At 41.8% G+C, this 23,516-nt stretch overlaps 2 protein-coding genes across 2 annotated transcripts; one reads left to right on the plus strand and one right to left on the minus strand.

Moving 5' to 3' along the window:
* Nucleotides 1–138: 138 nt before the first annotated feature.
* tmc6b (transmembrane channel-like 6b) lies at nt 139–14,809 on the plus strand. The gene is made up of 21 exons (XM_056372539.1): nt 139–240; nt 4,040–4,222; nt 4,899–5,026; nt 5,457–5,624; nt 6,657–6,812; nt 6,932–7,040; nt 7,135–7,219; nt 7,937–8,194; nt 8,973–9,187; nt 9,313–9,457; nt 9,686–9,841; nt 10,297–10,481; nt 10,580–10,664; nt 10,787–10,884; nt 11,044–11,139; nt 11,231–11,306; nt 11,724–11,857; nt 13,250–13,426; nt 13,590–13,668; nt 13,835–13,921; nt 14,031–14,809. The coding sequence occupies exons 2-21, from the start codon at nt 4,167–4,169 to the stop codon at nt 14,040–14,042; spliced, it is 2,505 nt and encodes an 834-aa protein (XP_056228514.1). The 5' UTR covers nt 139–240; nt 4,040–4,166; the 3' UTR covers nt 14,043–14,809.
* A 132-nt stretch (nt 14,810–14,941) lies between these two features.
* Nucleotides 14,942–22,546, minus strand: notum1b (notum, palmitoleoyl-protein carboxylesterase b). Its single transcript, XM_056372540.1, has 11 exons — nt 21,834–22,546; nt 20,694–20,746; nt 20,482–20,577; nt 19,775–19,835; nt 18,934–18,992; nt 17,760–17,862; nt 17,445–17,636; nt 17,240–17,337; nt 16,991–17,138; nt 16,850–16,897; nt 14,942–16,080 (listed from the first exon to the last, which is right to left on the minus strand). Exons 1-11 carry the CDS (start codon nt 22,196–22,198, stop codon nt 15,738–15,740), a joined length of 1,566 nt encoding a protein of 521 aa, XP_056228515.1. The 5' UTR covers nt 22,199–22,546; the 3' UTR covers nt 14,942–15,737.
* Nucleotides 22,547–23,516: the final 970 nt, after the last annotated feature.

Consider the following 23,516-nt stretch of genomic DNA (forward strand, 5'->3'; position numbering starts at 1 on the left):
GTAATGCCGTTAAATTGTTTTTTGAGAGTAGGACAAGTATTTCAATTTTGATAGTGACTTTTGCATGTGACCAAAACTTTAGGTCCCGGCATGGCTGTTTAAAGTAAAGTAGAAACCCAATATCACCCCTCCGAGACAAATGGTTTTTCCCCCCCCTCGCTGTCCGGCTGAGCGTGCTCACTATTTTGACTGACATTGTCGCGAGCAGTAACGCAAATGATTAGTCAAGTTTTTGAACGGGTAAGTGAACTACTTTTACCTGTTTTTATATTATATTAAGTGTTTGTCTGTTGTTACGCTTCATGTAGCTTCCTCTTTACTTATAACATCACACATTTTCTATCACCTCTGAGATAAACCTTTGCCAATTTAATGGAACTCTTAGATCAGGTTGATCGACCCGCAGCTTGCCGTAAGGCGTCTTTGAGTAGGTAACTTTTAAGTTAGTCGACAACAGACATAACAACACACGAGAGAAGTGTTTTTAAAGGAATAAAGTTGGTCAGTTTCTCCTTTGTTGTTCTGAGAGGCGAGCTTGTTAAGCAGAAAGCCTGCAAAACTAATTACAGGTTCACAATCTCGGCTAAGGGAGCTTTTGTAGTCTGTTGTGCAACAGCAGGGTTTGTTGTAGTAGGAGTCTTATGTGGCTAGAGATTTCAGCAGGCAGACAGACAGACAGACAGACAGATAGATAGATAGTTAGATAGATAGATAGATAGATAGATAGATAGATAGATAGATAGATAGATAGATAGATAGATAGATATTTTTGCCACATCTGTGTAACAGCACAGGCCTTCCCAGTTTCTGTGATGTAGCCAACAGTAAACCTATAATTTTCTGTCCTTTTTTTCTGAATGAAGGCGGAGATACATGCGGTGTTATTGCCCTCAGAGTGCAATAACAGTGTAATTGTGTATGTGCATGCATGCCTGACCGTGTTAGAGACAGCAGAGTTGTCCTAATTGCATGCACATTTTTTTTTCCCGTTAGTTGCCTGTTACTATTCTTTGCGAGCCTCTGCTTGTCATTGTCTTTTCATTCTTGGTATCTGCCTAATCTCCATAACCGTTCTTCCTTTGTACTAAAACACAGAATTGCAGGTCAACTTTATCCCTCTCCATTCTCTTTCCGTCACCGCCCATTTCCCAGAGCAAAACTCAAAACATCAGGGTATTGAAGTACAACTCTCTTTGCTGCCATGTTTGCTGTAGCTTTTTGCCTCCCTGATCCCTCTGCTTTTCTCAGTGCCCTGGGAACTGATTAGCTTGCAGTTGTTGAGAGCTGTCAGGGTGGACAGATTGCATTACACTGCTCCCTTCCCTTAACACAAATGCCTCTACCTCACATCTGCTGATAACTGCCTTCTGTTTTCAGGTTCAACACTGCCTATCATCCTATGTAATGTTAATGTTAGGCAGTGTTTTTATTTGTGGACTAGGGGGTCTTCATTGTGACCCAATTATACTGCTGCCCTGTATATCTTGCAGCTCTAGTGCAATTTTTTCCTGATTTCTTTCAAATGTATTATTTCCTTTTTTGAAAGCTCAATGTTCTCCAATGAACTTATAACCCAATTTAAACTCATAGGGAAACAGTCTTTATTCTCTTGTCCTCTGCTTTGTTTTCCCAGCTTATTTTATTTGGCAGTCGTGCAGCTCAACTCTGACCCCCTGTCAAGCTTTGTTTAGTGTTTGTCCCACTCCCACAATATCATGCCCTGCCTGTACAGTCTCAGAAGACCCCTTCAACATCAGTAATCACATACACACATGAGAATAAAACACACCGCAATCCCAAACACTCACTATCATATAGAGAATGACTTGGGACTCCAGCCCTCCAGTGTTGCATAAACCCTTTGTTTGTTTCAATGCCCTGCAGCAGTGAGAAGCTGATGTAGTCAAAATTGCGCAAAAAGAGATTGACTTAGAGGAATATATGGAATAGGAAACAGACACTTAAGTAAATTGTAATATGACCTCAGAGGCCTCAGATAATGAGAAGAGTATGTTTAAGAGAGAAGGAATAAGAACTTATGTGTGTAGTAGATTTTCCATAAGAGGCCCTGAAAAGGACAAGCTTTAAAAGGATTAATGTTTGTGGACATTTTTGAGTCATTTAGTAAGTGTGTTGGCTGATATTCAGAGCTGCGCCCTGCTTCATGTATGCTGCTGATATATTGCCTCAGGACAAGAACCCGAAAGACTTCCACCCCAAGCAAAAGTGCAGGTCTCTGGTGTCTGAGAGACACACACACATTAATGCATGTGTGATGACTACAATATGCTTTCATTATATGTTGCTGTTCAGCCAGTACACTTTGTACAGGGCGCTCACATTAAACAGACGCATCCAGCTTGTACCTGTGATGTGGGAGGGGAAATACCCTCAGAACTACAAAACATTAAAGCTGCAGGACTGGCAGTAAAATAATTGTACTTTGACTGTAAAGTGAAGAGTTTGTGATTGTATCATTAACCAGCTTAACAGATGTTTTCAATCCTGATCCCAAGAGTCGCATCACTAGCACTGTTTTCTGATGTGGGTGCATATAAACAGGAAGTGGATACAATGTTTGTCTTAACCTAAACATGTTGTGTAGTTAGACCAGTATCTTTTGAAAATTCGGTGGTCAGTAGTGTTTCACTTTTTCTAATGTTGATACTGATATTCACATTGTGCTGTGATTCATGCACAAAATATATTTCTGCATTGACCACCAATCTGTCAAGCTCCATACCGTGACAAAAAACTGTGAGCTTGTCACAATGTTAGTTGATTAGGAAAAGACAGTGGAAAGGGTTGGGTAATATTGATGAAATCCTCTATTGTTGTATATGTAATTTTATTTTCTGAAGGATAAATTCATATATTGGTTATGAAAACAATAATTAGAGATGAATAGCAGTTCTTTGATTTGCATTATTACCCAGAATGGCTTTATAAATCCAAACTTACTAAAGATAGTCCAGGGTATAAACAGTAAGACAAAATCTCTGATGGTTGAGAGATTTATACATTGTCAAGATGTATTTCAACAATTGCTCACCCCAAAAGTGAGTTAAAACAGAGTAATCCATCTGGTTAATGTTAAATTATATTCTCTCATCTGTGCTGCATTAACTGTGAGGTACAGTTTATGGATGTATTTTCAGATCAGCTGTTTTTCTTTTATATCCAACGATGGCATCTGAATAGCAGAATTTATAGTTGTAGCTGGTGTTTTATTTATCCGCAGTCTCTGCTCTGCTGTCTCTAGGCAGGGTTGGATAAACCTGGTAAAGAGGTTTTATTAGTGACTAATGAATATCTGGATTCAATTTAACTTAAACTCGGGACATGTCCTTTCTGGGTCTTTGATTAAAGTTTTATATGCAGTCGTTGCACATAACTGAGAGTAGATTTTTGGACTGAAGTGAAGGCCTTTTAAAAATGAGCACAAACACACAGCAACCAACATGCTTCCTTCAAATCTTTCATATGCCACTCTGACTGTGGTCACTGACAATGAGTCCGTCTGTCTCTGTCTATGAATATTCATTTCACTGGTGACACTGCGCCTGACTCTGACTCTGACTCTGACCACAGTCCTGATGACAAGCAGTGCCACAATGGAGCTCTCATGAGTCAGGACAAAATGACGTAGTTCCTCATGACAGGTCAACTTCACAAGAGACATTGTCCCCTCCCCACACTCAGTGTAAAAGCAGCTGAATGTTGACAGCATGCAAAAAATGATGCATAAAGTTTTACACAGAGCTATATTTGAAGTTGTTCTATGTGAGACCCTGTTTACACTTTTATCTTTACATACAGATCACATATTAATGCAAAGTGTAAATGGGGCTTTGTGCTGGAAGTGCCATAGTCAGTCGTGATGTATGCAGTTTCCTCAAGTTGCAGTTAAAATGTGTGCAGGACAAGCAGTAACATGACAAGAGCGTTCAAATTCTAAGTATGTCTGCTGGCATTTTTCCCCTCTATCTCTGACTCACTCGTTACTCCGTCTTACCCTCCTTTTCCCCGCCTCTTTCAGGTAGAGGAATAAACACCATGGTGGAAGTGGAGAGCAGGTCTGAGCAGGTGTGGGTGTGATCCCTCTACGATTGGTCAACAAAGAGAACGACGGCCAGACAGACTGAGACTGTCACGGGAGAAGAAGAATGGCTCGAAACGTTAACTTTGATCTGAACCATCCTCTCATGGAAGCTGGACTGGAGTAAGTGTCAAAGTTCATGTTTCTCCTGTTTTTCCTGTTATCTGTTTAGTTTTGCTGTACAGAGCTGTTTACACGAAGGCTGTGAGAAGAGCAGAGAGTGTAAGGAAAATAAGGAAACATTGTGACAAAATGTCTTGTTAGACACTTAACAGGAATGCATACCTTCCCAATGCTTCATGAATGTTTTTCTTTTTTTCACCATGCAATCGACTTCTAACATCCACTCTGTTTTGTTTGGGGGTGTGTGTGTGGGTGTGTGCGCACTCTTCCTGTACTATCTTTGTAAAAGTGCTAAGTCAAAGGGAACTGGACTTACTGCTTGTTTGTTTTTTCTTCTTGCTATAAGAGAAAACAGTCAGTCCAGTTGGCTTTAACTCACAGTACATCTAGATAACGCAGGAAGAGGGTCACAAATGTGGCAGTCTTGGCTATGCTGATTACAAATGAATGAAAATGACTTCATACACTCTTTTTGGGTTGTTTGGTTGAAGTTTCCTCCCATGAGAGTACCAGTACCTAGAGTCAGAAGGTCCTTGTGTTTGATCTGTAGTATTATCAGTGGCCATCAGTCCTCAGAGCGCTCTGGATCTGTACTGAAGTGTGTCTTTGAAATTATCCTAACCTCTGTCACCCTCTTTTCTGTCCTTGTCCTCATGTCCATGTGTCTTTCTGTCAGGAGCCCAGTGGATGAGGAGGTTGTTCATGACTCGTTCAACCAGCTGATAGCAGAGCAGAGTCAGAATGAACTGACTGACGCCTTCGAGCTACAGCAGCTGCAGAGAGACCTGGACGAGGAGGGTCAAGGTACGGTGTATGTTTAACTGCAGATAGATGCATGTCCATAGGTGGAGGGCTGATTTTATACAAGAGCTTGGTAGTATGTGATTCAAATATTGATACAAGATGAATGAATTTGTTTATAGTAATATTGTGATATGGCTTGAGTGTCCTCCTCTGGTCTCAAAGGCAACAAAATATTGAAGTTCTTTGAACTCATTTAACTGTTCCATCCATCCTTTTGCTTTACCGCTTACTTAACTTTTCCATTGAATGTTTGTCTATAATCTTTTTGCTCATCATGTCAATATTACATCACTGATCAAAAACATCTTGTGTCTAAACATCATTTGAACGCATCATTGGTCATCCTCAACAAATACCTTGTTCAAACATATCATCGGCTTTCCCAGAGTTTCCAACATATTTCATGTGGTGGTGTTTTTTTATTCTCCAGATAATGTGCCCTACCTGTCCAGCCCTGGACATGACTACAGGGAAAGGCTGCAGGGACAAAGAGAGGATGAATGGCAGGATGATGAAAGACAAACTGACCCCACCAGAGGTGAACACTGGTCCTCAGCCACCTTGAAGATCCTGTCATCCATGCCCAGTCGCACCATCGGTGGGTCCTGTAGAAGTGAAAACGCTGATAAAGAGAGAGGACGATGCATACAAACAGATACATATAGTGTTACTGTTGTTTATTTGAAGAGCTATTGAGCACATGAATGACTACCTGACAAAAAAGATTTGTTTGTATGTTTTAAAGGGACTTTTTACAGATGTTTTGATATCATATCATGGCTCCCCATGGGAAAATGGAAATGCAAATTGTGTGAAAGTTGGTAATTAACGAAAACAAAATGTTACAGCTAAGCTTTAGACTCAGCAGCAGTGACACACCCTAATGTTTTAGGGAAGTACAGCATATGTGGGGTGTAGGACTGAATAGTTTTGTTAGTGAAATATTTTAACATCACTTGAAGATCTCAAGCTCATCTGCAGGTTGAGAAAAACCTATTCAAAAAATCATGGCTGTTTAGAACAAGGCTGTTTATCATAGTTCCCGAAAAATGTCCATGTTGGCCATATAAAGTTTCGCTACATAGGAAATACTGAATGTGCATAGATAGTTGCCCTTGTTGAAAGTGCTTTATAGTACCATGCTTAACTAACACAGTAAGTTACTGTGTCAATATAGGGTTGCGTTGGAGCTGTGTTGCACATGTTGAGCTATTAAACATAAAAACAGGCTTGTTTCAGTTGAGCAGAGTTTCATGGGGAAGCAACTGGTATGTTATCTTCCTGTCAGCAAGTGTTGCAGGTCAGGTGCTTCAGCGTGTTTGTGAAGATGGCTCAATAGCTGTAATCAGATTCCTTTGGCTGTGGCACATGGTGTATTTGCTGGTTTGAATTTCAACATCAGAAACATTGGTGGGAGATAACGGTCATTTAAGTCTACATGTCACAGTGTGCTCCCTTGTAAATACAGTTTTGCTGTTTAAACTTACAGCTTTGCTCAGTTAAGCTGCATCGTTCTCTTTCCCTCATTCTGATCTTATTTCTCATAAGATGGTTATTTCATTCAAATCTATGGAAAGAATAGAGATAGCAGATCACATCTCTGACCAATCTGATCCTCTTCGTCTGTCAGGACGCAGCAGGGGAGCCATCATTTCTCAGTATTACAACCGAACCATGCAGCTTCGGAGACGCAGGCAGAGCAGACCCTCCATCCGTGACTTCTCTCGCTCTGCCAGACCAAGCATACGAGGCTACGGCATGGAGGGAGACTCTACTGACACAGAAGGTACAGAGTGTGAGAAGAATCACTTCCACTAGCTAGACTTTTTCAGACACTAGAGTATAAACTAATCTGTGTTTGACACATTTGTAACGTTACTTCACTCATCATTCTGTCTGTTACAGTGACTAAAAGGGAGCGTTTGGTGAACAACCTGCAGAACCTTTCAGTGAGCGACAGAGTCAGGATGCTCCGAGCAATGCCCCTCAGTGTGGCTGAGAAGAGTGAACTCAGGTTCATGTGGTCTTTGTTCACATTATCAATATTTAGATTAATTGTATTTTTTCTGTATCAGTCTGAACTTCCCTTGTTGATTCTCTGTCTACAGGACGTTAGCATTACAAAAGGAGAGACGCATATTTTCTGGCAGTCAGATCCCCTGTTGCAGTCAACTTAAATATTACATCATAATTGTAAGTCACACCACCGGCAACATCTGTCTATGTTCTACTTCTTGTATTTTTTTTCACACACCAAGTTCGTACCAAGACCACCAAGACCTCTGAGAGCGTATCTAGAAACTGTACCAGTTTCATGCTGCAGAGTCATGCTGCCACATGTGATTTAAGATACAGTGGTCTCAGCCTTTTGGACCCCACTGTACATCTGATTGTAGTAATAAATTGTGAACTATCTGATTGAATACTAGGCTTTGACCTTTGTGCACAGAGGGAACGTTGTAGTAGTAGTAGTTTCAGTTTCTGTTCCCAATCTTCTAGGTTCATCATCACATCATCTGTCTATACATAATGACCTCATAATCCTTCCTGTTTTTAAAATATTCTTGATTAGATTTACACTTAATATTTGCTATAAATAATAAATGGGACACACATTCTTCGCGAAGGCGGTACATGGGTGTCAGAAGGTATTTCCTGTATGTGTTGCTATCAAAGCAGGATAATCCCTCTGTTGCCCAAGCACATATGTCTCTGAGAGCATGAATCATACATTTAAGACTCACAAAAGCTTAACCACAACACAAGTACACTTTGCCTGGAACTGAAGTGATTTTTAGTAAAACATGGATGTTTCTGAGTCATTTTTTTTCTTTGAGTATGAAATGATTGTTGATTGTGAGATGTGTGATTGTTTTTTGTCCCCCTGTTCTCCCACGACGCTCGTCCTAGGCGGTGAGACAGAGCTGGTACAGCTGGTTGTCCTTCCTGCACTCCCTCCACTTGTGGCAAGTGGCACTCAAGAGAGTGAGCGGGCGTTTCGGCACTGGGGTCCTCTCCTACTTCCTATTTCTTAAGACCCTGCTGTTCTTCAATCTCTTCCTGTTTCTAGTGACGGGTGCGTTCTTGGTGCTGCCTCAGGCAGTGCACCCTCCAGTGCTGCCTGCTGTGAAACGCTCCTTCTCTGGACTGGAGCTCCTTACCGGAGCAGTAAGTTCTGACCTGTTGTGACATGTTATTGCAACACTTCTCACACCTCAGTTTTTAGAAAACACTCATCACATACTTGTGTGTGTGTTCAGAAGCTTAACATCCATGTGATGAGATCCTAATAAGAAAGCAATCTTTAAACTGCTGGAAATAAAGATCCCTCCACTCAGAAATTAGTTTTTCTTATTGTTACTTCAGACTCTAGATGTTTCACCATCACTGTGCAGAATAATGCTTCAGTCATGTTCATCTGCTGAAGGGGGAAAGTTTCTCTTTAATTCATGAACAAACAAGCAGGATTTTGTGACATCACAACTTATTTGGCATCAATCATGGTCCAGTATGCAACTTCCATAAGTGTGATGTGGAAACTTGAAGCCTCCAGTGGACGTACACTGAAAATGGACTTTTCAGTGAAGTAGGAGACTTCATGCTTCCAGTTTTTAAACTTTTGAAACTAAAAACATTTGCATATCACTAGATTCAGTATTTTTCAATAAAGGAGAAAGAGTAGGTGTAGAGGAGATTTTAATAATTTCTTAACAAGGTAATTTAGGTTTTTTCTGGAAAAACCATACCAGACATATTATTGTTCAAAGCAAGTTTTATGTCCTTAAACATGTCTGCGGGGCTTCTTAAGTCTGAAAATGTGCGAGCAAGGAAAATAATCACGTTCAGTTTGTAAGTTTTAACCCAACCGAAATGTAACAAAGTCAAAGTGGGAAGAAAATGTAAGTTTTTGTATAAAAGACTGTTTCTATGTCTCCTTTTGTCTCAGGGGTATTTGTCAGACACAGTAATGTACTATGGGTACTACTGTAACTACACACTGCGCAGGAGCTGCAGGGATGATGGTCGAGAGCAGAATATCTCTTTGTCCAATGGAACCAGGCTGGACTGCATGTCGAAGCACCTGTCTTATAACATGCCACTTGCATACTTCTTTACCATAGGAGTGGCCTTCTTTATCACATGCATCATCCTCGTGTACAGGTACAGTGCTTGTGTACATATGTTGTAAATTTAAAAAAAATCTACTTCAGGCTTGCTTCAACCCACATATCTGTTATATATTTGTTACATATTCTGATGCATGTTAATGTGCGATTTCCCAACAGCATGTCCAAGTCGTTTGGACAGAGCTTCCGAATTGACAAATCTCACAGTATCCTGGCCCTGAAAGTCTTCTGCTCCTGGGACTTCAAGGTCATCAAGAAAACTTCTGTCAAACTCATGTCTGAAAATATCTGCACCCAGCTCAAGGTACATGTACACGTACACACACACACACACACACACACACACACACACACGCTCTTTGTTTTCTTTCCTGTCACATACATGCAAGGAATGTGATGATCTAATGCATTCTTCTCCTTCTTTATCCCTCTCTTTGTCCCTCCCTCACAATGTCCCTCTTCTCTCCACATACCTCACCCGTTCTCTCCCTCTCACCATCACCCCTCTCTCCTCTTCCTCCTCCCTCTCCAGGAGCTGTTGGCAGAGGTGAACCATAAACATGTCAAGAATACCGGGTGCCAGAAAGTGTGGAGACTGACGGTCCACGGTATAGCATGGGCCATCTGCATAGCAAGCACCATTGGCTGTGTGATCGGCATTTACTTCTTCTCTCATTACATGCACAAGGTGAGGCGGGGTGGTTTCAGGGTATGACATCAACATTTAGTAAGGATCGACATTTGTATTGGTGGATACTCAGACTTCAGGCTGTATTTGCTATCCTTTGTTGTATAGTTTTTGGTCTGCTGGCCACCATACTAACAAACTGCTGATTGGCTTCATGTTTGCACTATGTTAAACGGTATAAACAGTCACCATCTAAATATCTCTTGCTACCTTTTTGATTTTAAATCCCCTATACATTATGTAGGAATTGAACATTTCCACGTTGCTGGGGACTCCTGGTGGTGCTATCAGAAACCACATGCTGACTCATAGCAATGCTGCTAACAGTGAAAGGAGCAGACTCGGTTTTAGAAGTGATCTGTGACAGCTGGAAGATGACAGAGCAACCCGCAGTAACATTAAACAGCACACCAATCTAGCTTCACACTCAGCTGTCCCTCATTCTCTTTCCACAGAACCTCCAGCAAACTTCTCGTAGTCCACTCACCTCCCAGAACTCCTTGTTGAATGAGGCCAGCCTGTTGGCTCTGCCTGTGGTGGTGTCACTCATCAACCTGCTGCTGCCTGGCCTGTTCAACCTTGCGGCCTGGATGGAGGACTACGAGTCACCTTCTGTATGCACATATGTCGCCATCGGCAGGTATGAGCAGAGGAACTGAGTTGGTGTTTGTGGGTAAGAAGATGCAGAGCTGTTAGATTGTTGTTGTTAACACTTCGTTTGCCGTCTGTGTTTTCTAGGAACTTGATGTTAAAAGTGAGCGTTCTTGGCGTCCTCTGTTACCACTGGCTGGGTCGGGTGGCTGCTGACCTTAATCACTTTATGGTATTATTAATGACAAGATTTTCACCTTCACATTACCTGACACCTCTTTTGTTTGAGTTTATGTTGCACAGGGCTTGTTACTTTCTTAATGACAGACTCTGTTTTGACTGTATTGCCTTTAGTGCTGGGAGAGTTTTGTGGGCCAGGAGCTTTATCGCTTCCTACTAATGGACTTCATCTTCACTCTGCTGGACACCTTGTTAGGGGAGTTTCTTTGGAGGTGGGTCATTACACCGAATTAAAGACACATTTTCATTTTTTGTTGCAGAGTTTTCTTTAAGTTCTAAAATTAATTTGCATTAATAACACAGAACTATGAAAATTGCACTTCAAATTTTTGTGCTGTATTGAACCACCTTTTTTCTCCTTGTCGCTACAGGTTGTTTTCTATGAGGGCGCTGAAGAGGAGGAGGAAACCTGTGTTTGATATCGCCAGGAATGTCCTTGAACTCATCTACGGACAGACCTTAGCCTGGTACTAAACTTACTGTAACAATCTCCACACAGTCACGCGAAGTGACGTCAAATATTTTCTGGGTAATGACAATAAACTTTGTGTTTTTCAGGTTGGGTGTTCTCTTCACTCCTCTCCTGCCTGTAGTGCAGCTTATCAAGCTCCTGCTGCTGTTCTACGTTAAGAAGGTACTTAAATGGAAAGATTTAATTTGAAACGCACAAAAATTAAAGCTTAAACTGAAATTTCCATGAGGGAAAAAAACTAAACACAAAATATTTAGACAGTTCATTTTGTAACAAGCAGTCCAACAAAAACAATTTTGCCCTGTTCTTTTTTTAATGTTGTGGTTGAAATTATCCTCTGTAGTGGTGTACTGCCTTTAGGAACTCCCAGTCTATTAGACAGCTACAGAGTTTTGGACTGTGAGATTTTGCCTTTTGAATTTTTGTCTTGAGCAGTAACAGTATTTTTTCGTCTTAAGCTCAGTGGTCCTCTACTTTTGTCAGATTTATCTGTCTCATTCTCACACTTCTGACAGTCGGGATGGATGCAATGACCTCTGACCTCAACATCTCTTTTTTCTTTTTTTTGTTTCCCTACAGAGCAGTGTGATGATGAACTGTCAGGCTCCCAGGAAACCATACAGAGTCAGCCAGATGACCACCATCTTCATCACTCTCCTCTGCTTCCCTTCCTTCCTCGGTGCCTCTGTGTGCGTCACATACACCATGTGGAGGTACTCACAGAGTTGACCTTGTCGCTTTCGAAGGGCATTGCATTAACTTATATTATCCTTGTGGATTTATCCTATTCTTAATCATAACCACTAAATGGCCATGTACAGACCAGGGGACCTGCATGAACAAACACAGTCCACTCATTCATTTCAGTGAAGCCACTGTGTTGTTACACTGGCGTTGTGGGCTCTGCCAAAAAACACAGTCGTTCAGCTCCACTTTTGCAGCAGTGCAGTGTAATCTGACAAGGCGCTGCAGTGGCCAACCAAACAGGTTTATTACTATTTACCATTAGATTATTTTGTAACATTAACACTGTATTTCTACCATTTATCTCGTGATCATTGTTGCGGAAGATTAGATGATTGTTACTGTGGGACTTTCCAGAGTTGCAAAACCATACCCGATTGCACTGTTTACTACTACTGTTTTGGAATCTGATAAGCCAAACTCATAGATCTCTAACTCAAACGGGTCTTCTTAGATTGTACTGAGAAAACACACCCCTACCAACACCAGTTGCCTTTTTTAAGTTGATGCATTTTTCAGTCTGAACTCAGTAACGTCTGCCAAGTCTTAACCCTCAAATTTAATAGTTTGTCATGTGGGAACCACTGAGACCAACTTTTTGTCCCTGTGAATGTGGCTGTATGAAATCTTTATGCCAACACCATGAGAAGTAATTGCACACACACAAACACGCACACAGATACAGACACACATGTTTGGCATTGTAGAGACTGTATTGCTATGTGTTTCATGTTATTAACCCATCTTAAATCCTCATATACACACACACACACACGCACACACACACACACCACACACACACACACACACACACACACACACACACACACACACACACACACACACACACACACACACACAAAATAATAAATTGTTAAAATATGGATTGCATTGTGGGATTGTTAACACAAGGTAGTGTACGTACCATGGACACTACTTTTTCCATTCCATAGTGGATTGTTTGAGGGCACTATATAGAGGACGTTTTTACACATTCAAATACAATGGTGGACGTTAAATATGGTGCACCATATAGTAAGTGGGGAGACATTTTGGACACAGCAAAAGATGCTTCGTATTGCCGTGCAAGTAATGAAACAACGAGGTGTTTGTCACACTCGCCACTTGCCACAGATACAATGCTGGACTATAGGCTCATTACTAACTTTTAAGGTTTGTTTGTTGTCAGTTTTCCTGGCCGTGACATAATTCACCTGAATTGCTGTGGACCAACTGAACGAACAGCGCTGTGTGTCTGCTCTGCAAACTGTTTTTTTTTTTTTTTTTTTGTTTTTTTTTTGTGGCATCACAACAGAGACATTCACACACTCACAAACTCAACATGTTTCTCCTGTCCTCAGTATCACGCCCTCCTCATCGTGTGGTCCGTTCCGTGGGCTCAAAACCATGTTCCAGGCGGGGAAACGCTGGGTGGAAGAACTGGAAAAAGATAATCCTAACCTGTCCGTGCTGGCCAAGGCTCACTCCTACCTGGTGGAAAACCCTTTCTTCCTGTTTGTGGGAGCAGGCATCTTTCTGTGAGTGCATAGACAAACACACACAAACACAGCTGCAGCAGGGTGTCCCACAGTCAGTGTGTGCTTTTATATAATATCAACTTGCATCACTATTGAGATCCATGTTATTGAGTGCAGCGCTGCTTGTATTGATCTGATAGGCTCTGTCGCTTCTTTCCGTCAGGATAGTCATCTACTTCCACAGTCAGGTGGTGGACGGTCAGAGGAAGATCATCAGTTTACTACAGGAGCAGATAGAAAATGTAAGACAGCGCCTACACAATAACAACTCTGTTTCTCAATCTATCTAAATATGAAGATGACTATAAAACGGACTGAAATGTTCTTAAGTGAAAAGACTGTTTCCTCTGTTGTTATTTCCTGCTCTTTGATGTATCTGGTTCATCTTCTTTTCATCCCTCTGATCAGGAGGGAGAGGATAAAAAGTTTCTCATCACTCGCCTCCAGTCCATCCATGAGCAAAAACGAACCCCCGCTCGAAGACTCACAAGTCAGGTTGGTTTTTGATGCTTTTTTACTCTTCTTTACAACAGCAGTCTTTTCCGAAGCTACAATACAAATGTCTACACCCTGGCTTTTGCTTATGTACACCTTTTTTTTTCAGGCCTCTTCCTGAACGAGCCTTCTCAATTCTCTGAGCACAAGTCTGGAGAAATCTTAAACCAGGGGTAATATAACTGGAACATTAGCACCGAAGGACAGCAGTGAATATGACCAAAATCAAGTGTGTCATGCATCTGGTAGATTTTAGATTTAGTTTTGGTGAGGATTTTCATTGCTGGAATATTTGTAGAGAGAAGGAACAAACTACGTGGAATTATCAGGTGAAACAAAGCTCTGCTTCATCCAGTAGGCCACTATATATACTGTATGTGAAATGTTTGAACTCAAACTATAGGAAGTCAAAGTGAAGCCTGACAGTGCGCCTTGTAAGGCCAGTAGCTATGTTTGACTAGTGATAGATAGATGGCTGCTCAAGAACCGAGAGAAGACAAAACAGCAAAAGAGAGGAAGAGAACTGAACTCCTGTGTTTGCAAATGTTTTTGAGTTTGAAAAAGTAAACTGAGCAGCAAGCAGCTGATCCTGTCTGCAAGAAAACAGACCGTATAACAGACAAAAGTTTAAAGTGTCCTCATTTTAAATAGATTTTAGTCATCTCTCATAGAAGCACTTTCATCCCAACTGTGAACTGTTTTTTTAATGCTTTTAATTTTTTTATCAGTGTGCATGTTGTGGGTAAACTTGGATGTTGTGGGTGTGAGTATGATACTACTGTTAATGACGCAGTTTTTTTTTTAAATTTTGTTTTCTTAATTGTTGTTTTAGGGCAATAACTGCAACTGTAGTGTCATACTTCTGTAATTAAATTATGTTTTATCATATTGGTGTGTATTTGTATTTATTAGTGCTTATGTAAAGTGTGGGCACTACTACAGCACAAGAAAATATTTGTTACAAACTCAACAGCCTGAAAAACAATACCGACATGATTTGTAGTGTGAGCATACAGGAATTTTACAAACATGCAAGTAACAAAAGTAAATGGAGACAAGACTAACTGTATGCGACTATAAGACATATAAAAGATATTTTCAGTAGAAAAATAAATATACAAGCACTTTTAAGGAGCCTGAAAAACAGTAATAGAGTAATAATCTTAATCTTTGTACCTTTTTATTAGTAAATATTATCCATTAAATTATTTTTACAAAATGAGAAAAAGCAGCATATTTGGTGTAGGATAGAAACAGCAGCACCGTAGATGGGTTTCTGAATGTGATATTTAGAGTTGACACAAGAGAGCACCAAATCCCCACAAAACAAACTGGGAGCTGTTTTCAGTCCAGCGCTTCCTCATTACAACTCTAAAGACTACTGAAGACTACCACCATGACAGTTTCAACTGCATATACACATTATACAGTATATATTTACTGTATTTATGTATATGTATGTACATACACTGCAGCCAGTTCATTGCACTTGTGTACACCTCACAATAATAGCATATCTGCATCCGTCTATATTGTTAAAACAAGGAACATGTGATCCCATATGTTGTGTTTAAACAGCTCAAACGTTCTGGTTCGATTGTGTTTGACTCAGTAACAGCTTTAAAACTCATCAGGCGCTTGTGAGTATTTCAGTTGTTCAGTTTTTTCAAATGCTGAATTAGTTTTGTCTGTTGTCTGGAGGAACTGACGTTTTCTCATTAGAGTTTCGTTTCCATGTTGCTGTTGTCTTCGATGTATATTCAGCACTTTTCTCGTCTCTGCAGAACGGCTTACCGACGCTACACTGAAATGTGACTCAGCTCCCGTTATTGAGCATGCCCAGTAGCTTCCTGGGGTCCATTCCCTGCTGCTGAGCCATCTTCTGCACGTCAAAGCCCATGTGCTTCAGGAACTGGATCACGCTCATCTCCTGTCCCGTCAGCTGGTCACGAATAGTTGGGCAAGAGGGGTTACAGTGAGGCCACGGGCAGCTGTCAATCAAATGTAGAGGACAACCCCTCATGGGTGGGGTCTTGTGCTTTTGGTGGCTGTGGTTGCCGTGGCTGCTGTTGATGTGGAGGTTGTCTTGGAGGCTGCGGTCCCAGCAATGGAGGGCTCTGGGCAGGGAGGTGCCTTTCACCTGAATGTCCATCCAGTAACTGCAGGGACAGGAGGACACAGTGATGGAGGGCCAAAGGTACACGAGACAGTCAGAATAAACGATGACTGAGAGTCAACGGCTTCACCCCTCCCCCTCAAAATGTTCTGAGAATCATACATATTATCACCGTGTTAACTGTATTATTTGTGTACAATGTTTTAGAAGTGCTGTGCACTACTTTTCTCTTTGGTCTCCAATAAATAAATATTTAGTGTTATTTAAAGGACATAGAGACAGATACCGATATAACTGTGACAAGCTGATATCTTAGCCCATTTAATTCATCAGTTTAGCTCCAGTTGTATATTTTTTTTATTTTTATAGACGTTACACTATAAAGTAAGAGTATGACATTGAGTATGAGTATTGAATATAACATAGATACGCTACTGCAAACCACTTGTAAAATAAGTAAAACAAAGACTGCATATTTACATAAGAAGTGTAAAAACTGTACATTTTACAACATGTGCATCGCTTACAGTTTATTTTTATTAGTTAAAGTTAAATGAAGGCAAATAAGAAAACATAGTAAAGTTTAAATCTGGTTAAAGTAAATGTTAAAGTAGCTAAATAATAGTTAATGAAAGTCTGTTTATTAAAGTGGCAGAAAAGTCCTTGTCTGTCCAAGTTCCCTGTTCTCCAAAATGCTGATAGTCATCTGACATGCTGTGTGTAGAGTCCACATCAGACTGTTTAAATAAATTGTGAATAGAGAGCATCTCACTGACCCAAGCTTTATGATTTAAAAAGTTTTATTCACTCACGTTCTGGTGATGAGCTCATGAGACAAGCAGGCCGGAGCAAACAGCGCCCTGCCATTCAAACAGAATCACACCGTCAACAAAACAGGCTTTTTAAAACATTTTTATCTTGTGTATGCGTGTGTGTGTGAGTGTCAGTCTTACGGTACATCACGGAGAGTGCCCCTCAGCTCCTGCCCCAGGTTCTGTATGTACCTCCACTGGCCCTCGTGGACCGGCTGTCCCGTCAGGTGGATGTTGTCGACTGTGAGCTGGGCCTCATCGAACAGCCACTGCACCACAAACACCGGGCCTGGACAGGAAAGAGGACGTCCCGCAGGTCAGACTTTGACTCACACACCAGCCACTGTCTTAACTGTGTGTGAAGAGGCATCAAGGTGCTTTGTCACTCACTTTTTAACGTGGGGTAGACTTTATACCCAAAGAAACAGTTCCACTCTTCTCCAACATGGGCCTGTCTGCAGCTCTCTGGCACCTGTCCGGCCCAGTACCTGCACAACAGCAACAAGTGTCACCGCTTTACAGAGTCTGTACTGCTCATGAAGCTTCCTCCTCACCTCAGTCAATCCATCTGCCCTTACCTCCATCTTTGCCTTACCTGATGCCTCTCTTTATGGCCTCAGTGGGGGCGCAGCTGATGGTATCAAGGCAATCTGTGAATTTGTATTGTTTGTTGTCCAGGAACCATCCGGAGTCTGCCAGGCCCCTGACCTGCACCCCTGTGTGGCCCTGTGACGCCAGCTGCTCAGCAACTTGGTCCACGTTCAGCAGGGCACCTGTACCACCCGCGCTAGTGACAGGAAGAGAGGAGTCAGAGCCGGGCCAGAGGGCGCAACTGACCGATTAACTTTGGTAAAACACACACAGTTTGTACATACAGAAGGTGACACACACATATCTGTCCAATACTGACCTGCTTCCTGCAAGAAGAAGAACCTTGGCGTTGTCCAGACCTTTTGTCAGCAGCTCATTCACCACCTCCTTTATGATCAGAGATCCCATGAATGCATAGTCACCTGACAACAAATTAGCATAGAGTCACCTATAATAGTAAAATACTAATAACTCTATCTAAGCTGAAAATTCAACTGTAATTAACAATGATTATTATTAATGTTATTAGCTGTTTTTTTTTTATCAGTTGGAGCACTACAGTTGCCACTGCATTACTATCGCTGTTACTGCCGCTACTGTCACTATTATTAATATTGCTATCACTGTATGTTCTTGTTCTTTTCCTCTGTGCTCTCTCGCTCTCTCTCTCGCTCTCTCTGTCTGTCTTTCTCTCTCTCTCTCTCTCCAACCCAACCGGCCGAGGCAGATGGCCGCCCACCCTGATTCTGGTTCTGCTTGAAGTTTCTGCCTCTTAAAAGTACGTTTTTCCTTGCTTCTGTCGCCTAGCGCTTGCTCTTGGTGGGAATTGTTGGGTCTCTGTAAATAATATTATTAAGAGAAGGTCTAGACCTGCTCTATATGGAAAGTGCTTTGAGATAACGTATGTTGTGAATTGGCGCTATACAAATAAAAATTGACTTGACTTGAACTGTGTGATAACACAAAGGCATAAAATCTCACAACCTTTCTTTTTCATTATGAAACTCATAATGAAATGTGTTTTTTTTTTATGAGAATAATTGACAGGATTATTGATACAAAAATATTCATTAATCCAAAACCCAAACGGCACCTGACTGATTACTCTGACTGACACTCAGCTTCTTTGCTTTAAGCTATGGCATTGTGAAAGAAATGATCAATCTTGATTTAATGGAGAATTCAAGGATCTTTAAGGGATGAAATAATGTAGGCTGGTTTGTAGTGCTAAGTTTTAATTCCTATATTGAGATACCTGTGTGTTATGTTATTCATTAACGTTTAAGTATCTAAAACAAACACAGTATAGTTAGGGCTTTCAGTAAGTCAGACAAGGTGAAACTTACGGCTGATATTAAGATTTTTGTATCCGGAGCCTTTTATCTGCTCTATCCACTCACCCCTTTTTCTCTTCCTTTAAATATCTACTACATGAATCAGTCTCTTTATATATGTGCAGTCAGAGCCACATCGCCTTATTTATTGTGTCTTACTGTGATCTGTCTTTGGGCTGGCGCCGCTCCACACATCACTGGAGCAGTATGGGATGAACCTACAAGAGAGAGAAACAGCAGCACTGAGAAAGTGGAATCAAAATTAAAATCAGAGCAGCTTTGATTTGACTGCTGCTGATGACGGAGAAGACAGTTGCCAACCTGGCTGAGTTGAACACAAACAAACAGCACAAGAGCGTTGTAGGATGTCAGTGTGTATCTTTCATTGTCATTGTAGGTAGTAATAATAGTAGCAGAGTTGGCTCAAATGTTCATTATGGACATTAAGGAGCCAAACCAGAATGGAAATTGAAATATAAACCAATAAAAGTTAACGTTCTGAAAGATACAATAACTTCAGTAAATGCAAAAACGTAGTTCCTTAGTATTGAGAGTAAAAACACTAATTTTATAAGGAATAGTCCCTTTCAGAGTGCTACATTAGTCCTGCATTAACCTGTAGGAAATATTTCACTTTGTAGTTGGTCCATGTGAAGATGACTAATCAACAAGTAAGGATAGTTCTCCATGCATATTTTAAAAACATTATCATCCTTTCACGTTACATTAAATATTTTATTGTTTATATCTGAGTTTCACAACTTAGAAATAGTCATATAAGTAAAATACCACTATGGAAAAAAAAAACTTATAATTTATGAACACAAACACTTTAGGTTTTTTTTTGTCAATAATATGATAGACATACACTTTCCCAGGTGTGTGCACCCATACACTCATACAATCATTGATGTAAGTGGAAAGACCTATTATTGAAAAAACAAACAGAATACACACAAGTGTATTAACTATGACGTGAAGGAGAGACATAAGCTCTTACACCATGTTGGCGTTCCACCAGTGCGGGTTTTCCTCCGGCTGAGGAGACAGGATTCCTGTTCCTGTGAAGTACAGACGGTGAGGTCTCACATTTATTTCACTTTCAGGTCAGATATCACAGAGTCAGAAACCTTGAGGTGTGAGGGGTTAAAATGCTTTAGGCTACTTGTTAAAATGCACAAACCTTGATGTGTTTGTTTGTGTGTTTGTGTGTGTTTGTGTGTGTGTGTGTGTGTGTGTGTGTGTGTGTGTGTGTGTGTGTGTGTGTGTGTGTGTGTGTGTTTCCCTGTGGTAAATAAGTCATTAAGTTTCCAGCAATTACATGCAGGCATTGAAGAGCTCTGCGGCTGCTGCACTAGCCACCAGTGTATGTATACACAGAGAAGGTGGTGGAGGCAGAGAGTCATAAACAAACAAGGGGTTCCCTGATGGCTAAAGGGAAAGAACCAGAGAGTCTGACTTTTAAAAATGAATGCAAACTCAGCTAAAGAGGAAACACAAACAGGCCTATGAATCTCTTTCATTCAGGGGAAGTTTTCTCCCTGCTGAGGAAAGCAAAAGCTCTGTGGGGGCTGTGAAGAGATTTTTCAAAAGCTGCACGAAGATGTGACGCTTTTCATGCAAGTAGATGTTTGTGCATAAGATAAGATACAGAGTGCATGGATTGTGTTGTGCACAGTGTAGGAAATGATGCTTCTGCTTTGTTACCTGTTCTGGTTTGTGGCCACTTGGCGGAGCTCATCAGTCTCCTCATTGTCTCATACCTGCTGTCACAGGTCTGCCTGTTGAAACAGTACCATCCACCTGAACAACACACGCACAAGCTTGTTAACAGGTCGCCTACAGTTGTCTTTCTCTGTGTTGAGCTCAACGTCTGTGCGGTTTTCTGCATCGGGTTTATTTCACAGGTTCTTTCTCACCTTCCAAGAACAGCAGCCACCTCTTGCTGCCTTTGGACTCCTTGATGTAGTACCTGCAAGAGAACACCAAAACAAATCACTGAATGTGTTTGTGTGTGTCAGGCATACACAGATGCACATGCAAACACAACGCAAGCTTGGGATGCTACCTTTGATGCGGACATGAAAGATTTGGCTCTGATCCCACCGCTAAAAATCTCTGCAGGAGCCTGTTTAGAGGCTTTCAGAGCTCTAATTGCTTATTTAAAAAAAAAAACATTAGTAGAGGAAACTCGTCACGCTGTTGGCAGAACACACACACTCTCACACACAGGTTTGACAGCTTGGGTGGGATATGTAAAAGTCCCTCTTATTCACAGTCCCAATGTTTTATTCAATTGATTTAAATGTATGATAGTTATAACATGATTAGCTTCTCAGGGTTTATTTTAAAAAGTCATGTTAGTCTCTTTATTGATGCCTCACCTGTTAATGATACAGGAGCACTGGGATAATATGATGCACAATGCAGATCATATTCCACTGTATGGGATGATTGGCACAACACTTAGGACTCTAATCCCCTCATCTCTTTTACAACATTGACTGAATGTGGGATCTTGAAGTGATGCTCACAGGCACAGCAGGTGAGGCATGTGAAGATAACCCCCCCAGGAGTTTCTTTCACTTGTACTGGAGCTGCTGAACAAAGGATGATTCAGGCAAGAACTTTCTTGGTTCTTCTAATTCATGCACTGTGAAGTCAAAAACCTTTAAAACTATCACTGTGTATGATCTATCTTTATCAGTCTTTAATATTGTAAATATTACACCCAACAACTGTGGTCCATCCGACTTCAATGAAGTCAGCGCTGCAGGGATGAAAAGCGTTTGCCTCTCAGGCGGGAGCGCGCATGGTCTCTCTCACGTATAGCTCAGCGGCAGCGCGCACTGCGCTATGATCTGGCCCTTTGATCCATTTTGGTCACATCCGGAGTGGCACGAACGCAGGTTGAATGTTTGGTGCAAAGGAGCGCTAGTATTTGCGCCTTCGTGGCTTTAACCAAAAAAGTTTCCACATAGAAAATGATGACAGGGATCTCTAGTGACAATGATGTTTTACTGACAAACTGTTGAGAAGCAAAGAGCCAGCTCACTTACCCTGCAGGTGACCCGTCATTGCAAGTCACAGACACATTCTTCAAAAAGTGCAACTTCATGTCTTGGTCCAGTTTCTGCGCAGAGCACGGGTACAGTGACTGCGCCAAGTTCTTTATCTGCACCATGAAGTTGTTCATGTTGCCCTCCACGGCTGTAAAGTCTAAAGGGAAGCTCTCTGGTCCTTCCACCCGCTCCCTGTACGCCGGAGCCTGCTGCTGCTGCTGCTGCACCCGCCGAGTTTGCGCCCGACCTCCGCGCACTTTCCTCGCCTCCACCGGTGCGCTCATGTGGATGAAGAGCAGCAGCAGGCAGGAGCGCACCGCGGACAGACCGGCCGAGCTTCTTGCTACACAACGGCTCTGCATTTCTATTTGTTACTGGAAAACGTCTCTCAAGTGTGTGCGAGGCGTCTGAATAAAACACAGCATGTCCTAAGAGTCGACAGAGAGGTGAGAAGTTCTTTGAGAACGCACGGACACCTCTTGGAAACGACCGCTCGTGCAAGGTGTGTTGAATGACCGCAGGTTGAAGAGCTCCATGGCGCCTTGAGAGATGGACAGCTGCTTTAAAATTCACCCCAAATGCACGTGCAGTTCCCTATTCATTTCAGTCGTAATACTGCGTACAGTTCATCCAGTAAATGCGTCATTACACGCGTAAAAATCCGTCGTCCAGCCCAGTTTCATCGGAGCAGGCTAGTAGTGGATCTGTTGGCTCTGGGTTCTGGTCTTCATGAGCTGCGGACGAAGGGGGTTTTTATTTGAACCCCCCACCCCACCCCGCCTCGTGCTTCCCACTGCCTCGGGCCAGTCATTATTATCGTTGGCTGATGCTCCTTGCGGGGCGTCGGTCTCACACCAAGAACGCGCGCGTATGCCTGGCACGCCCCTTCAGTCGGTTCACTCATACCCTCGCTCCCTTTGATGTTGGGTCATCTTGTGACCACGCTGCCTTTGAAGTGTCTGTGATTGAATACGGTGTGTGAGGGAACATCGCAGCTGGGCAGGCCGATCTTCTGCAGACAGCGGTTCACACTGTGCCGCCACGGTCCTACAGATCAGTCGAAGCGCACGTTTCATGGCTGTTTTTTTTTTCTTTTCTTTTTTGGAGTGTGCTCGAAAAGGACACGTTCATTTTCGATCGGTTTGTAGTTGGTGAAGACAATCTCACAGAGACGAGTTGCTTCTTCTGGAGTAACCCACGAAAGTTGTAGAGGAGACTCAGTCACTGCTTTAAATCACGACTGTGGTGTGTCTATAGATCTCTCTCTGTGTCTTTGAGCTTCACTCATTCACCAACCGTTGCACACATATGTATTTAATACTTCTTAGTAAAACTAAGAGTATCATAAGGGGCAAAATAAATGCTTCATCAAATCTTTGACACAGTATGTGACAGAATCTTATGAATCTTATGCTCCATGACATGACCACTGGGCTTATCTGTATACCTCAGGATTTGATTTGACCATTAATATAATAGTTATAACAACTGAAGGACTTCATGTCTGCAGATCTGATCAAGAGCTTTTTCTTTTTTCCTCTGCCTTTAAGTGGCAGGAGATTCTATAATAGATTCCTTTCTGTCTCTCTTGGCATTTTAACCTTGTTCATGAGCTCATTAAAGGTCCAGAGCAGCTCATCTAACTGTTGCTTCACTGGGTCTGGGAACATTTCACAAAGA

The sequence above is a fragment of the Seriola aureovittata genome, chromosome 3 (genome assembly GCF_021018895.1).
Source record: "Seriola aureovittata isolate HTS-2021-v1 ecotype China chromosome 3, ASM2101889v1, whole genome shotgun sequence".
Classification (NCBI taxonomy): domain Eukaryota; kingdom Metazoa; phylum Chordata; class Actinopteri; order Carangiformes; family Carangidae; genus Seriola; species Seriola aureovittata.

What these genes read in the sequence shown, in the direction of transcription:
- notum1b (XM_056372540.1), bottom strand. Translation starts at nt 22,198, where the DNA reads ATGCAGAGCCGTTGTGTAGCAAGAAGCTCGGCCGGTCTGTCCGCGGTG. An exon ending in CTTCTTCTTGCAGGAAGCAG is followed by an intron (nt 17,637 to 17,759) that starts GTCAGTATTGGA and finishes TCCTGTCACTAG; the next exon opens with CGCGGGTGGTACAGGTGCCC. An exon ending in GCCATAAAGAGAGGCATCAG is followed by an intron (nt 17,338 to 17,444) that starts GTAAGGCAAAGA and finishes GCTGTTGTGCAG; the next exon opens with GTACTGGGCCGGACAGGTGC.
- tmc6b (XM_056372539.1), top strand. Translation starts at nt 4,167, where the DNA reads ATGGCTCGAAACGTTAACTTTGATCTGAACCATCCTCTCATGGAAGCT. An exon ending in TTAGGGGAGTTTCTTTGGAG is followed by an intron (nt 10,885 to 11,043) that starts GTGGGTCATTAC and finishes TTGTCGCTACAG; the next exon opens with GTTGTTTTCTATGAGGGCGC. An exon ending in GTCACATACACCATGTGGAG is followed by an intron (nt 11,858 to 13,249) that starts GTACTCACAGAG and finishes TCCTGTCCTCAG; the next exon opens with TATCACGCCCTCCTCATCGT.